At 42.1% G+C, this 15,423-nt stretch overlaps 1 protein-coding gene across 1 annotated transcript in view; it reads left to right on the top strand.

The window, feature by feature from the left end:
* The window catches only part of DGKB (diacylglycerol kinase beta), a 398,712-nt gene that overhangs the window by 315,528 nt on the left and 67,761 nt on the right, over nt 1-15,423 (top strand). Inside the window, exon 23 of the mRNA XM_015413478.1 lies at nt 3,566-3,761. Within this exon, the coding sequence (XP_015268964.1) occupies nt 3,566-3,761 (196 nt within the window). The remainder of the gene's footprint in view (nt 1-3,565; nt 3,762-15,423) is intronic.

Below are 15,423 nucleotides of genomic sequence, written 5' to 3'. Positions count from 1 at the left end.
TAGGGCTGAGAGTGAACCTCAAAAAGTCCATGCTCATCCTTTCATTTAGGGTCCAGGTTATCGGGGCAGTCTTGGACTCAAGGGTCTGCAAGGCATTTCTTCCTCCCAAAAGAGCGGTTGACATTATTGCTCTCATCAGCCTCCTTCATCAGCAAGGGGACGCCTCAGCAATACAAACCCAGTGTCTCCTCGGGCTGATGGTCGCCACTACAGCAGTACTCGTTTTTGCTTGGCTACATATGAAGCCACTCCAATTATGATTCCTCAAGAAGTTTCACCTGCAACTTCAACCCCAATCCCAGAGGTTCATCCTCCCTGCTCAGGTGTTGAACTCGTTGGGACTGGTGGGAGAATCCATGCAACCTTTTCGCAGGAGCCCCATTTCACCCTCCTGCCCCCTCTATGGCACTCACCACAGATGCATCTCTCTGGGGATGGGGAGAGCACCTCAGAGGGATCTGTGTGGGCTTCAGATGGGAGACTCATGTGGCCCTGTCACGACTCAGGTGGGGTGTCACCTGACGCTGCCACCACTATGGATTTAGGTTCCCTTGAGAAGACCCAGAGTACCCTCCCAAGACCTTCAGACCTCCCTTTAGGCTGAATAACAGGCATGAGGACCAGGCAGAGTAAAACAAGGAAAAGGTTTATTTTATAGGAGGTCAAACAACAAGGTGCAGAATAATAACAGTACGTGGGTGAAAAGAAAAGACATCAAATGCCCTAATGCGTCTAAATATACTTTCCCTAGCTCACTATCTCAAGTGGCCTTACACTACTCACCCTTTCCTCAGGATGAGGGTCTCTCCCCTGCAGAAGCCTTCTTTCTGGCTCTGCCCTCTGGAAGAAAGAACAGCTCTTCCTGCTGCTCCAGAACTTTTATTCCCAGCCCTCCTCTTTTCCTATTGGTCCATTTTGGCTCCAAAACCTCCCAGGGGCTTCTGGGAATTGTAGGCCCAGCCTCACCTACTGCTATCCAGGCTCTCTGGGCCTAGTAGGCCTCTGGTAGCACAGCCCAGATCATGACAGGCCCACAAACATATAAACGTTTTGGAGCTGTTAGCCATTCAGTATGCGCTCAGGTCTTTCTGCCACCTAGTGGCCCATTGCACAGTAGCAGTCTTGACCGACAACACCACAGCTCTGTCAAGTAAACCATCAAGGAGGGACGTTGTCAAGGGGATTGTGTCGACTGGCTCTGGAAATTTGGGACAAATGCCAATTGTGGGATATCTTCCTACTGGCAGCACACCTGCCTGGGTCCCTAAATGTGCAGGCGGACTTTCTGAGCAGAGGGGGAGCATCGCTGCATGAGTGGGAACTCAATTGGACATACCTTCAGCCAATCTTCGACAGATGGGGCCAGCCGGAAGTGGACACATTCGCAACCCGTCAGAATTTGAAATGTTGCTTGTTCTGCTCCAGAGCAGGAAGGGACCCTCTATCCCTGGGAGACGGACTTCTCTACCCATGGACCCACAGACACGTGTTTCTCTTTTTGCTGCTCCCTTTACTCAACAAGGTGATCAACAAGATGATGAGGGAATGGCCTTGATGCATCCTGGTGACCCCATGGTGGCTCCACCTGTCCAAGGGCTCCTTCATCCACTTTCCAGTGGCACCGATCTCCTCCTTGCACAGAAGGGTCAGGTGCTGCACCACAATGTACTGCATCTCGAGCTCACAGCATGGAGGATCCTGTAGTATGGATTAAGAACAGGATAGGCTACATTTTATTGAATTGTCGTAAGCCTTCTACACGTGCTTCCTACAATGGGAAATGGAAGAAGTTCTTATCTTACCTCAGTTCATTGGAGCTGCCTCCACCTCCTTCGGATTTGGTTGTGATTTTTGATATCCTGTTGTCCCGTTTGGATTTGGGCCTTAGTTGTGCTTCGTTGCATGTTTATTTAGCCGCCATCTCTGCCAATCATCCTGCGGTGGATGGTTACTCTGTTTTTTCTCACCCAAAGACCAAACAATTCCTTAAGGGCCTCAATTGCCTTTTCCCCGCATCCCCGGGCCCTACACCTGCCTGGGACTTACCTTTGGTGCTATCTAAACTGATGGGCAAACCTTTTGAGCCCATGGCTATGTATAGTTTGCAACTCCCCTCATAGAAAACAGCCTTCCTGGTGGCCATTACATCGACTCAGAGGGTGAGTGAACTGTCCACGTTTCATTGTGACTTGCCTTACCTGAGTTTTCACCACGATGGTGTTACCTTGGCCCCAGATGTCTCTTTCCTGCCCAATATTGTCCCCAAATTCCATCTGAGGGCGGACATCATTCTTCCCGTGTTCTTCCCATCACCACAGAACCATGATGAGTGTCATCTTCATGCGCTGGACATAAAAAGGGCTTTGCTTTTTTACTCAGACAGGACACGGCCTTTTCGGACGTCCTCAGCCCTTTTCGTCTCCCATGCCTTACCTGGACAGGGCAAGACGCTGTCATCGCAATGCCTGTTCAAATGGATTATGGAGATAATCAAGCTGTGTTATCTGCTGGCCAAGAAGCCGCTCCAGGGGCTGCTTTAGGTGCACTCCACCCGGGCTGTAGCAACATTCACCGCCTTCCTGAGAGGGGTGTTGCTCTGTGAAACCTTCAACACAGCCACCTGGGCCACTCCTCACACATTTGTGAAGCACTATGCCCTGGATTTCCGTCTTCATCAACGTTCTGTGGTGGGACGAGCTGTGTTGCAGGCAGCGCTTGTCTAGGACCTTTAGCTCCCTCCTCCAGGTAGCCATCTATTCCTTGTTAATCTCCCAAAGATGTGATGCACAGAGACCACAAAGAATATAAACAGGTTGCTTACCTGTAACTGATGATCTTCGAGTGGTCATCTGTGCATTCACACCATCCACCCTCCTTCCCTTCTGCTTTCAGTCCTCTCCTATTTTTATTACTCTGAGACTGATGGCAGCGGTCAGAAGGAACTAGCGGGATTGTCGTGCCCCTCCCTTAGTCATGCGCAGTAGAGCCTGGTGCAAGGGAGAGGGCGCGAAAATCCCTTTTGCTTTCTATGTTACTGATCAGGGTTGGCGCAGGTGCACCATATCCCAGAGGTGTGAATGCACAGATGACCACTCAAAGATCATCAGTTACAGGTAAGCAACCTGTTTATACACAAAATTTAGTTGTGTACTTTCAGAATGAAGACATTTGCTCACAAACTTCTAAAATTCAGCAACTTTAATTTGATTTTTAGAACAATTTGAACCAGTCTCCAGGTTGATTCTCCAAACCAAATTTCACATTGATTGCACAAATCATCTTGATATTATGTTGAATAGAAGTGGTAGAACATTGGAAAAAGAAGCATCCCTTACATGTACAGGTATTCTTTCAGGTGGATAACATTGGGGCAGTCTCTCCCAGTTTAACCTACCTCACAAACTGTTGTTAGGATAAAATGGAGGAAAGAGGAACACTGTAGTAAGTCATATTGGGATCCAATGGGGAGAAAAGGAGGGTATAAATATCTAAACAAACTATTCTGATACCTATTTATTCTCTCACTGATTTCTTCATTGGTATTTCTCTCCTTTTTGACAATAAGTGTGATGGAATCCAGCTGGACTTAAACAACATTTCACTTGAAGGGATTGCTGTTTTGAACATTCCAAGCATGCATGGAGGATCAAATCTTTGGGGTGACACCAAGAAAAGACGAAGCCATCGTCGCATTGAAAAGAACAGGTCAGATAAAAGAACCACTGTAACAGATGCTAAGGAACTGAAATTTGCATACCAAGGTGAGTGCCAAGTGGAAATGAATAGTTGGTTCTGTGTTCAAACTTCCAGTTTAAACATGTGCTTTGCAAATAATAGATGACTGCTTAATGTATGAGAGCAGTCTAGCTGTGATTTTTAAAGGTGGGGGATTTATAGAAGAGTTCTAACTGGGTCAGGTGAAAAGTTTAAGTCTATCAGCTATCTAAACAGCATGCTTCCTGTCTGGGCTCAGTTTCTGTAACTCCTTGACAGCTTCAGGAATGGATTTCTGTTCTCATTTTAGATGAATGCATTTTGTACTTTTTTACCTTATATGAAAAGTTATTGTTTTAATAGAGATGTTTGTATATACCTGGTTTGCAGTGTTTTACAAAATGACAAGGATTGTTCAGATGTTTGTTCTGCAACGTTAAGAAACCAAGGCAAATACATAATCGAGTGTTAATATCTGTTTTCTGTTATTTACTTATACTTGTTTTTATTTTCAGAGTGAAGCAATAATGGCTAGGTCTAACAAAACCTATATTTTATCAGAAATTATTAGACCATCTAAACTTTCTTATTTATATTTCTGTTCTTCCTGATGTTTTAATTATCCTAAATAGGCTTTGAAGTTAATTTTCAAATTAGATTTTCAGTTACAGCCATAGGTACCCAGGTGTAAATGGAACTCAGTTTGATTTTACAGCTCTTCCTGTAATCTCATTGTGACTGTGCTGATTGGACAAATGCTGGCCCCTACTTGGGTCTTTTTATTATCTATATTGTAATGACAGAGAGATTCTGTGTGCTGGACATTCAGACTGTGATTAATGGAGATGCCATAATGTTATGGAATGTCCCTGGTCCTTCTAATTGCTAAGGGAATTAAAATGTCAATACTTCAGTGTTAACAAATAGCTCATCCTCTTCCATGGGTGAGGTGAACTGACTGGGATTAGGGTTACAGGGATTACTAAAATCTGTTTATTGTTGAATTGGCAGTTGCTCCTCAAAGCATCAAATAGGTTCTAGGGTTATGAAGAGCTGTATAAGGAGGCATAGAAAATGAAAAGTGGAAACTGACTTGGAAGAAAGACCAGTGGGCAGATACTGCCAGCCATGAAGCACAAAGGCAGGATGAGCTGTTGACCTAAGTAACTAGACCCAAATGAAGAGTAGGTGGAGGAAGCAGGGGAAAGAAACATGGAGTCAGAAAACAGAACAAAGAGGAGCTATAGAAAAAATGTACAAGATCCTAGAAGGAAATATGTATAACTGGCTGTAAAGGGATAAGGGGCTAAAAATAGTGTTAGGGCAGGCAGTACAGCTGTGGGTGGTGCCACAAGCACAACACCATGTATAATAGAGGCATGGGACAAGCATGGAGGGGCAATGAAGATCACAGGCATAGAAGACAGTGGGAAATATTCAACAAAAGGGGTAGGCAAAGCAGTTTCAGAAACTGAAAGACTAGAGGCTCTCCAGTGATGCAATCAGTTAGTGTGCAGTACTTATACAGAAACTGAAAGACTGTGGGACCAGATTTTGAAGGGCTGTCTATTTTAAGGGCTGTCACTTAGAGGAGGGCAGGGAGCTGTTCCTGTTGGTAGTAGAGGATAGGACTTGCAATAAAGGGTTTAGATTAAGGTCAGGAAGGTACTGGCTGGATATTAGGAAAAACGTTTTTACAGTAAGAGTTGTTCAACAGTGGAATTAACTTCCTAGGGAGGTGGTGAGCTCCCCCTCACTGGCATTTTTTAAGCAGCGGCTGGACAAACACTTGTCAAGGATGCTCTAGGCTGATCCTGCATTGAGCAGGGGGTTGGATTAGAGGAAATGTATGGCCCCATCCAACTCTGTGATTCTGTGCTTCAGATAGCGAGTGGTTGTACCATTGCTGCGTCCAGATTCTAAGGACAGAATTAGACATTCCCCAAACCCTGACCTCTTCAGGCTCCACCCCAAAATCTCCAGGAATTTCCCAACCTAGAGCTGGTGAAAATACCTGCGTCTGTTTTCACATATTACGGATGCAGCAAGGTCCAGGAGGCAGGGGAGGAGACTGAAATAATTGGTGAATTCAAATTATGCCCTTTCGTTAAACAGAATTTCTTTTTTTTCTTCGGATTTCCATATATATCCCATAATACATGTTCACATTTCTACACCATCTATCTTAGTTTCCATTATTTTGTGTAAAATGGAGAGTGAAAAATCAACACTGATTTCTATTTCTTTTGACAAGTTCTAGAATTCAAGTCCTGGGAAATTCTGATAAATGAAGTTCACTCTATGATAATCTCTATAAGGCAGCCCTTATTATGAAGTAAAGTGATTCAGTTGTGATGGGCAGCTGTTTCCAAAGTGGTGCCATCTAGTTTACAATGACAATCTCTGGGGGGGCGTTTTCCAATCCATTAGTCTATTCATTTTAAAAATAGAGCTCCAGTTCAAAGCAGAGGACCTCATTTTTCTGTGTATGTGAAAAATAAATGTCCCCCATGCACGTGTATATGCAACTACAAATCAAATTCTTACAAAGAACATTTTTTGTATGCTAATGTCTATGATGTTGAAGAAGCATTTAAGTCAAATGTCTAGTAGATGAACCTAAACCAACACTTTCTTTATAGCTTTATAAGTTATTAGAATTCTTCAGTTTTTGAAAGCTGCATGTTTTGAAAACGTTGTTCAAAGACCTCACAGCAGTTGCCAGAGAGATTGGCTCTAACCAGCACCATAATCTTTACTATAACTACTGACATTCCATTTTTGTCTTCAAACGAGTTGTCATCCATTACTGAGAACATTGTCTCCACAGGTGCATTAGTGTCTCTGTATGCCAAAACAAATTCAGCAAGCAACATAGGATTTTACAATGTACTTTTAAAAATTATTTAGACATTTCAGTATCTAACAGACAGGTCTTACCATAATAAAGCCCCATCCCCCACAAAAAACACACCTGTTTATGTGAAAGATAGACAGGCCAAAGAGAGAGAAAGAGAGAGACCAAAGTAGAAGGAAGCAAGGCAACGTTTTTCATAAATGTCCATGTTTCAAAAAGAGAAAACCACCCATGTGTCTTTGCATGTGAATATGGGGGAATATCCTCCTTAATACACAGGTATTATTTCAAAGGATAATCTCAGCTCTGTAATGGTGAAAGTCAGGTTTTGCCCTCACTGATATGTTGTTCAGAAGTGTAGTGCTTTACTTTTCTCCACAGAAATGTAAGATGCTGGCCAGGGGGGACATGATTCTGTGAGGGATGTGTGCTTGATGGATAGCAATGGCACTATTATTGACCTGCTGAGCACATAGGAAGCCAGAATGAGTCCCCATCCAAAATGGATATGTTGCACCAATATATTTCTGGACAGTTCTGCAGTGACGACTGGCCATAGACTTTTAGGCCGTATTCTTCCATTCTTGCCTCTCACAATGTCTATAATGTTATCTGACCATGAGGAGTGTGATCCTGTGTAGCTCTAGGTCTCTTGCCTCTTCTGCTGCTTCTCCAAATTGTGCTGTCTTACATTTTCATGAGAGAGAGAGAACTTTGAGGAGAAAAGGTCAGGTGGAATCAGGGGTAGGATGTATGAGGTGAACCGTTAATAAAACGGAGGTAATTTTGTAATCACACTAACTACAGATAATTTGTTTCCAATAAGTAAATGTTTCTCCTGTTCAAGAGGTCTTTTAAAACTTTGAAAAGAGAGGCTTTCTTTTCAGTTTCTGCTTAAACACTCAAGCATAGGTTTCTGAGTTTCAGTGACTCTTAAAGTCTAGAAGGGCAGAACAAACAGCCAAGTTCCCAAAATCCTTCTATATACACCGACAGGGATCACTCATATTTTAAGAACTATCTTCCTTTTCACTGGACAGGGATTACTTCTCTTAACTAGAATCAATATCCCTTTTCAGCTTGAGTGGGGATCCTCTCTGACCCTCTCACTCCTTTTGTCTCCTTCCCAGTCCACAGTTAGTATTTAACTATCTCTTCTTCAACTATCAGTTCCCAGCTGTCATTTCTTGACTGTCTTCACAGAATTCCATTTGATCAGTTTGTCACTCAAAGGATCTGACTCTGTTGAGCATTAACTCTTGACAGTCCATTACAACAGTGCTCCACAGCCAAGTAATCATCTTATCTTCTTATCTTGGGAATCTGGCTTTGGAGTACTTTATTTTGTCAGTAGAGTAAGATGAGGATGCAAAGGTGGTGGCAGAGGCCAGCCATCGAGGAGGAGCAAGATAACCTACCAAGCTTCAGTTTCCTTGTGTGCTAAAGGCATATACATATAAAGATGAAAATGTTTAGGCTTCCTCCCCAGTAATTTGCCTGAGATCACTTATAAAATAAAAAGTAATAAAAACAAAGCATTAAAAGATATTAATTAAAATCTGTCTATGGAAATTTCCCCCTCCCTCACAGCATTTCCCTTTATCTTGTTTCTCACTGAGCAGCCCCTTTTCCCCTTTTTCTTTGTTTTTCTCCGGCTGTCCCACTCATTCATTTGAATGTATATTTTTAGATGCTGACCCAGCCTAGGAAACCGAGGGGAGAGACTGAAATCCTTCTTGTTTCCTATTTAGAAATGGCACACAAGCGGCTGGTGGTAGTTCAAAAATAAACTGTTTATTTAACTTTATGGGGAAATGGTCAGGTTGGAATGAGGTGTAGGATTTATGAGGTGAACAGAGAACAGGAATGTGATAAGTTTGTGTTCAAATAAATATTAGATAATTTGTCACAATCAAGTAACTGTTTCTGTTATTCAGAAAGGTCTTTAAAATTTGAGGAGAGAGATTTCTTGGCAGTTTTTCTTACATAATTAGCATAAGCTTCATGGTCTAACAGACACTGAAGTTGGTGAAGGCAGGAACATTCATACAAGTTCCAATTTCCTTCCTTATCCACAAGCTAGGGATCACCCCCTTCTTTTAGGAGCTATTTCCCTCAGACTTGTTAGGGATGGGTTATGCTTCCCACTTCCCTAACTCAGGATCTTTCTTGATCCTTTCCTTTTTACTGGGTAGGGATCACCCCTCCCTTTTTAAGAAGCTATTTACCTCAGGCTTGAATGGGGATCCTTTTTGATCCTCTCACTCTCTCAGCCCTCCTTCCTAGTCAATTGTCAGTTCTTAACTGCCACTCCTAACTGTTGCTTTTTAACAGACCATCTCAACTGAAGAATTCCATTTGAATCCCCTGTCACTCAAGGTTGTCAGATCAGGTTACAGTGTTAACCATTTACAGTCCATCACACCAACATTAAAAACCCAGGCCATCATAAAAACAAACAATTTCTTTAAAAAGCACTGACAATTTAAGATAATATTTTCTGGACTAAATTAGTGTTTTAAAAATCAATGCCTTAATAAAAAGCCTGGGAGAACAGAATGTTTTGGCCTGGTGCTTAAAAGGAAAAAAAGTATAAGTGCCAGGCAAGCCTGAAGGGGAAGGGCATTCCATAAACAAGGTGCCACTACTGAAAAAGTCCTGCCTCTGGTTACTATATTCCTCATCTCTGAAGGCAGGACACAGAGAGCAGATACTGTAAGGCAGATCTTAACTGGCAGGGTGGACAATATGGGAGGAGGGCTTTAAAGGTTAGAACCAGAACTTTGAATTATGCCAGGAAACAAATGGACATCCAGTGCAGATCCCTGTATCCTACCAGTGGGAGACTGGAGGGAGGGACTTGGGGGGCAGCCATCATCAGCATCATGATGTCTCTTCCAGGAAAATATGGAAGTGACATTATACCTCTCTAGGAATTTCTGGTAATTCCTAGAGAGGACTGACAGCCATTTTTGGCCTAATGGGATACTGGTAACCTTCATCCTGCTGCTGACAATCATTTGGGTTCTGCATTTTGGATGACTTGGAGTTTCTGGCAGCCCCATGTAAAGCACATTTCAATATTCTAACTAGAATGTAATCAGATTTCAGTATTCTAATGAGTACGTAATCATATGGATTACATGGCCAGATCATGTTTTCCTAGAAATGGACATATCTGTTATATCAGCTGAAGCTGATAAATGGAATTGTGTGCCACAGAGGAGTTCTGGGCCTTCAACTGTAGGATGGAACACATCAGAACTCAAAAATAAATGTCTTTAGCTCTGGACCTCACTGATTACAAATTAACTTCTGCCGAACTATCTGAGACTTAGTCTACAATCCTAAAACTACTTCCTGGGAGTAAGTCCTACTGAATAAATTGTGACTTACTCCTGAGTAGATCTGCTTATGGTTGCTTCCTTCGTTGGTTAATCTATTTATTAAGCCTATTAAACATGGAAATACAAATCAGTTCAATAATGCCACAGTAAGAAATATAGACTATTCCTTTGTGAAATTCTGTTTCCCATCATAAGGATTTTAGGCAGTAAAGCTTAACATCTTGTAATGTGACCTTTATGCAAATCAGTCACAACAACAAAAAGTAGGTGGCATTTCCCAGTTTCTTGTAGTCTTCACAAAATAGTTTTCTAATGAAGAGGAGACACATAAACTTGTTTGACTCCTTATCACTCTAACAAAAGTGAGTTCCAGCATTTTATATCTTCTTCTTTTTTTCTTGACAGCTATATAACAATGCCATTCCTCATGCTGTTCGTGCTAGTTAAATGGATTCTTTCTTTTTCAATTATCTAGCAACATTTTTGTCAATTATCTAGCAGCTCACATTATCAAAACTTGCCATAAACTAGGTAGTTCAGTCAGATTCCTATAATGATGGAACATATGTTAAAAAGACCCCCATGTCCCTACAGAAATCAAACATGTGGCACAGGCCAAACGAGATCTGATACATGCACCATTAAAGGAATCTAGTTTCTGAATTCAGCACTTCTAAATTCAGTGGTCACAATGTCAACCTTTCTTTCAAGCTGTTGCAAGTACTTCCTTCTTTTTTAAAAGTCTTTCCTATTATCTTTTGTTTTAGCAGAATCCATTCATTTCCAGAGGAGAGATCTGCTTTTCCCACGTGCGTTTGCTAAGTGAAAGTGTACTTTTCCCCCTGTTCAGTTACGAACCTTAGCCAGAGCCAACACTGGTATTCTAAAGGCATGTTTGAGAAAATATGGGATTTTGAAATGGGAAGCTATTTTGAGGCTAGACTCAAAACAGCTTTCACACACTCCTTTGTAATACTTTATGTAGGGTGAGAGTAACCCTGACACACAAACAAAAACATAAAACCAAAACCGTTCAAACCAAACTTGGGAGAACTTTAGTTAGAAATAACAGGGAAAACACTGTCAAAGGTTAAGTTCAGACATTCATAAAAAGTTTTCCTCAAGTCTTGTTGGTTCTGTTATAGAAAAACTTTAATACTATACTTAACAATACAGAAGGTTTACCTCTGGCATCCCCCCTCCCGGATGTCTGTGGAAACAATGCACATCCTGACTCTCCACCTGCAAAATGCAGGGGAAATCCAACCTCCAGCAATTGAACAAAGGCTCACAAATATCACCGATCTTTCTAACCCTTCCTGCCTTCATTGGTGGGAAGCCTCTCCCAATCAACCTGGAGTGCACATTCTACACATCTCAATACCCAGATCATGTTTTATAACAGCCATCCATCTTGCCCTCTCTGGCTGGTAGGTAAATGGTTATACCTGTGGAAATTCTCCTCTGCTCTCCCACCCCTTGTGGCTGTCAGGATCCCAGGAACTCTCTGATGTACTTCAAAGGACCTTACACCTTCAAATCACAACAAGCAACCCCCAGTTATGACACAGAACAGGGTTGCCAGCCTCCAGATGGAGCATGGCATTTCCCCAGAATTTCAACTGATCTTGAGACTACAGAGATCAGTTCCCCTGGAGGAAAGGGCAGCCTTAGAGGGTGGACTCTGTGACATCACATCCGTTGAGCTTTCTCCTCTTTCCAGACTCTGCCCTCCTCAGGCACTACCCCCAAACCTCCATTAATTTACCAAGATGGAGCTGGTAACATTAACAATGAATGATTTGAGAATTAAAATTAATAATGTTGTTGGATTTGAAAGACTGAGATTCAGGGAGACATGCATACAAATCTGTATATGCATTTTAAAAATTGTTTTTTGAGCACCAGACTTGGTTATGCTAACTTTATAACTCCCTTTTCAAACTCCAACGATTTTAAAAATGTAGTTAATTGAGGTATGTTATTTGGATATAAGAACCTAGCTGCACATGCAAAAAAACCTTCCAGGGTCCTAAAGAGACTTACTGGGTCCCAGACAATGAACAGAACAGAGATCTTGGTTTTGTACTGATGCGGAGCAAAATCTTACTGTCAAGAAAGCAAAATGATCTTGACCAGGAACAAAAAAATTTTAAATGTTAACTGTGGGTCAGTTCATTGTATGTACTGGCTCAGGTGATTGCTTAATCAGGTTCCTAGGTCTGCAAATAGGCCTTGTTTACCTATTCTAGCTGTCAGTGGATTGCAGAGAGACTGAAGCAGCTTTCTTTCAATTCACAGCTTCTAAGGTTCAATTTAGGGCATCCCAGCACTGGTGGGCTACACAACAGATGGTGAGATAACCTTGCTTTGAGTTTTGTTAAGTAAGCATATGTCTCAACATTGCTGTAAAGATTCTAGAAACATGCTTCAAGGACTTCTGATAATCAAGGCCAAAAAAAAAAGTGCTTAAGTAACACACATGAATGACAGCCAGGGTGTTTGTGACCCAGTTACTTGGAAATAGCTGGTACAGAAACAGTTGGCACTCAACTTTAAATAAAACTATAGAACTCTTTGAGCCTCTCCACTCTCGCTGCGTAAATGTGAAAGTACTGTAAATCCTGTTGACAGTTATTGCCATATCTATTGGCACACAGTCAACAGCTATTTGAAAAGTGTTGTGCAGCAGAGCTAGTGCCCATTACCTGTCTCCCTATATTTTCTTACAATTTATTTTCACCCCAGCAGGCAGCACCCTCACAATGCCATTAATTTATAAGGCAGCTTGTGCTTTCCAATGCTGCCTGTTTACAATATGTTCATGTAAACAACCATGTAGTTTACTGGCAATGCATTTACAATGTCAGAAGGAAAGCCACAATTGAAGGTAGTGGGAGGAAAGGGAATTGGTCAAGAAGACCACCTAAACCCTGAAGTAATTCTTCTTTTCTTAAAAATGTTGTAGTTCCTAAATAATGTTATTGAAGTAGGTACTGGGAAGGCTTATGATTGAAAAATACAGTAGAAACTCCTTTACAGTGGGATACTAGGTGAGATTAGTGGCATATATTTATCTGCAAGAGAAGGGTGTCTGTATTAGCTGATTACTTAATGCATGCATATTGAGGAGGTCATGATTTTATTTATTTCTATCACACATTTACAAAATGTAATTTCCTTTCTAAAAAATCTTACACCATAATTGAACAATAACAAATGCAATTACAATTAAAGGCCAAACAGAAGAAAAATAGCAGCAGATAAGCCATACAGTAGAGGTGAAAAAAGAGGGGGGGGGAGTCAACATACTTGAAAGCACACAGAGACATGAATTATGTTTAGAATTATGAACAGAATCTGCTACTGGGTGTGATCATAGAGGCTCATGTACCCTAGATGTATGCCAGTGTAAATGTGCCCCACTTTCCTGTTTGGCTCAAATCCATACTAAAATACTCTAAGCAGAACAAATGACAAAAAGCAGAACTAAGCAGAATGAATGACCTAAAGTAGTTGATGGTTTAGGTTCTACACCCACTTCAGGAATGTATTCCCCTGTGCCCTGACCTGCACAAACTACTGTAAGGGAACCGCTGACTGTTTATATATAAAAAACATCTACAGACTCACCTTTGTTCCAGAAAACTGATATCCAATATAGGGATCAACAATGAAACTGCTGCATCATAAACACGTCAAAGAATAACCATTAAAACTGGTACAATTAACAAAGTAGTGAATGTACTTTACACATTTGGAAAGAATACTTAGGCTGCTGCCACACGGTAGGAAAAGCGACGGGCGAAGTGCGGCTAATTCTGAGCCACACCAAAGTTGAGACGCCGGGCGGGATCCCCTGAGCCGCGGCGCTGTTGCTCCCCAGCACGATCAGATGCCGGGGAGAAAGCGACGGTGGGAAGGGGAGGCTGGCAAACTGCGCATGCTCACACATGCACAGTTCGGCCAAGAGGCGGGGATGTACCGGCGCAAGGATGCGCCGGCGATCCCACGGCCGCACTTGCCGCGGCCCTTCAGGATGAACCACCCAGGTAGGTGGTTCTTTTTTGGTGCGGGTTTTGGCTGGGGCAGATTGGGAACGGGCGCAGCACGATTCCCAGATGTTGCTGTGGGATCGGGCCCGTTTGCTGCGGCCCCGATCCGTCCCTCTCCCGGCCCAAAACCTCTTGTGTGAACAGGGCCTTAGAATACAGATGGAGGGAAATCAGGTACAAGATTCACACAGTGACAATACCTGATAGCAGAATTCCCACATTAAGATACATGTATTCCAAGCATCCTCATGCACTGTGCAAATGCTCTTCACTCAAGAAGGGGGAGAAGCTAGAGACAAAAGAGATACAGTAAAAGATAAAGTAGAGTATATAATTTTTTATTCATGCAGATTCAGCAGTGACCCATTCCCCAAAGTAATATATCCAGGTTTTTGGGCAACAAGCAATCCAAAGGTAAATCCAAAGGGGAAAAGCAGTCTTGAACCAGGGTTTTGCCCCTCACAAAATGAGGTAATCCTGGATGGGACAAAGCTTCACATAGGTGAAGAACTGAGTACAGCAAAGCACTACACCTCAGGGTATATGATAAAAACAGGATGGTAACACTTTGGGGACCGATTTTGCCTCCCAATTTTAGGGCAGGACAGGTGAGGGGGGGAACCCTTTTTTTTTTCTTTCCTGGCTTGGAAAGAAGAGACAGAACAAAGTAAGTGAATGGGTATTTTTCTTAATTATCTGAAGGGGAGAAGGAGGGAAGATCATGGTCCTGGGAATATTTGCAAATAAGGAAAGAGAGTGGAGGTTTCCAGGTGGGAAGAGGTATGTGTTAAAGAAATATTTGACTGAGCTAGGAGTTTGGCAGGTAATTTGAACATCCCAGATTAGATCAATCCGAATCAAGAGCCAGATCCTTTTGTGGCTAAGTACAATGTTTGATTAATGATTTGATAGCTAGGTACCTGGCAAAGCTCAGTTTTTCTCTTGAGTTGCTAGCTTCAAGCAGGTATCTGGAATTGTGGCAGCTAAATTTTCTAAATAATAAATATATAGTGTTATGAGATTAGGTATAACCCCACTCATGTGCTGGCTCTTATGTTTTTGCTGTCTTTGTTGGCTGAAACTTGTTGGCTTGCCCATGCAATGACAGAGAGAAGACATGGTGATCTCAGCTCTGAGAATTATAAACCAAAATGGAGACAGCTTGGCAAAACATCTAGGTAGTATTCAGAGGACATTCCAAGAAGGTCTTATTTACTACCTGAATCAGCATAGAAAGATGCAAATTATCCACTAACAGGCAGAAGTCCTAAGGCAGATTCCTAAAAATTAGGAAAGGACAACAGCAGAGCCAGCAGATAGGGTTGCCAACTGACCAGATGGCCAGCATGGCCTGTTTGTGTATAGTTAACAACAACTTGACCTGATGAAATAGTCTGGTTAAACTTTTCATGCCATAGAGAATATTTTCAACTGTTCGTGTCTACAGATA

This window comes from Gekko japonicus, unplaced genomic scaffold (assembly GCF_001447785.1).
Source record: "Gekko japonicus isolate JY-2015 unplaced genomic scaffold, Gekko_japonicus_V1.1 scaffold1093, whole genome shotgun sequence".
Taxonomy (NCBI): Eukaryota; Metazoa; Chordata; class Lepidosauria; order Squamata; family Gekkonidae; genus Gekko; species Gekko japonicus.
This window is presented reverse-complemented; position numbering and strand designations above follow the sequence as displayed.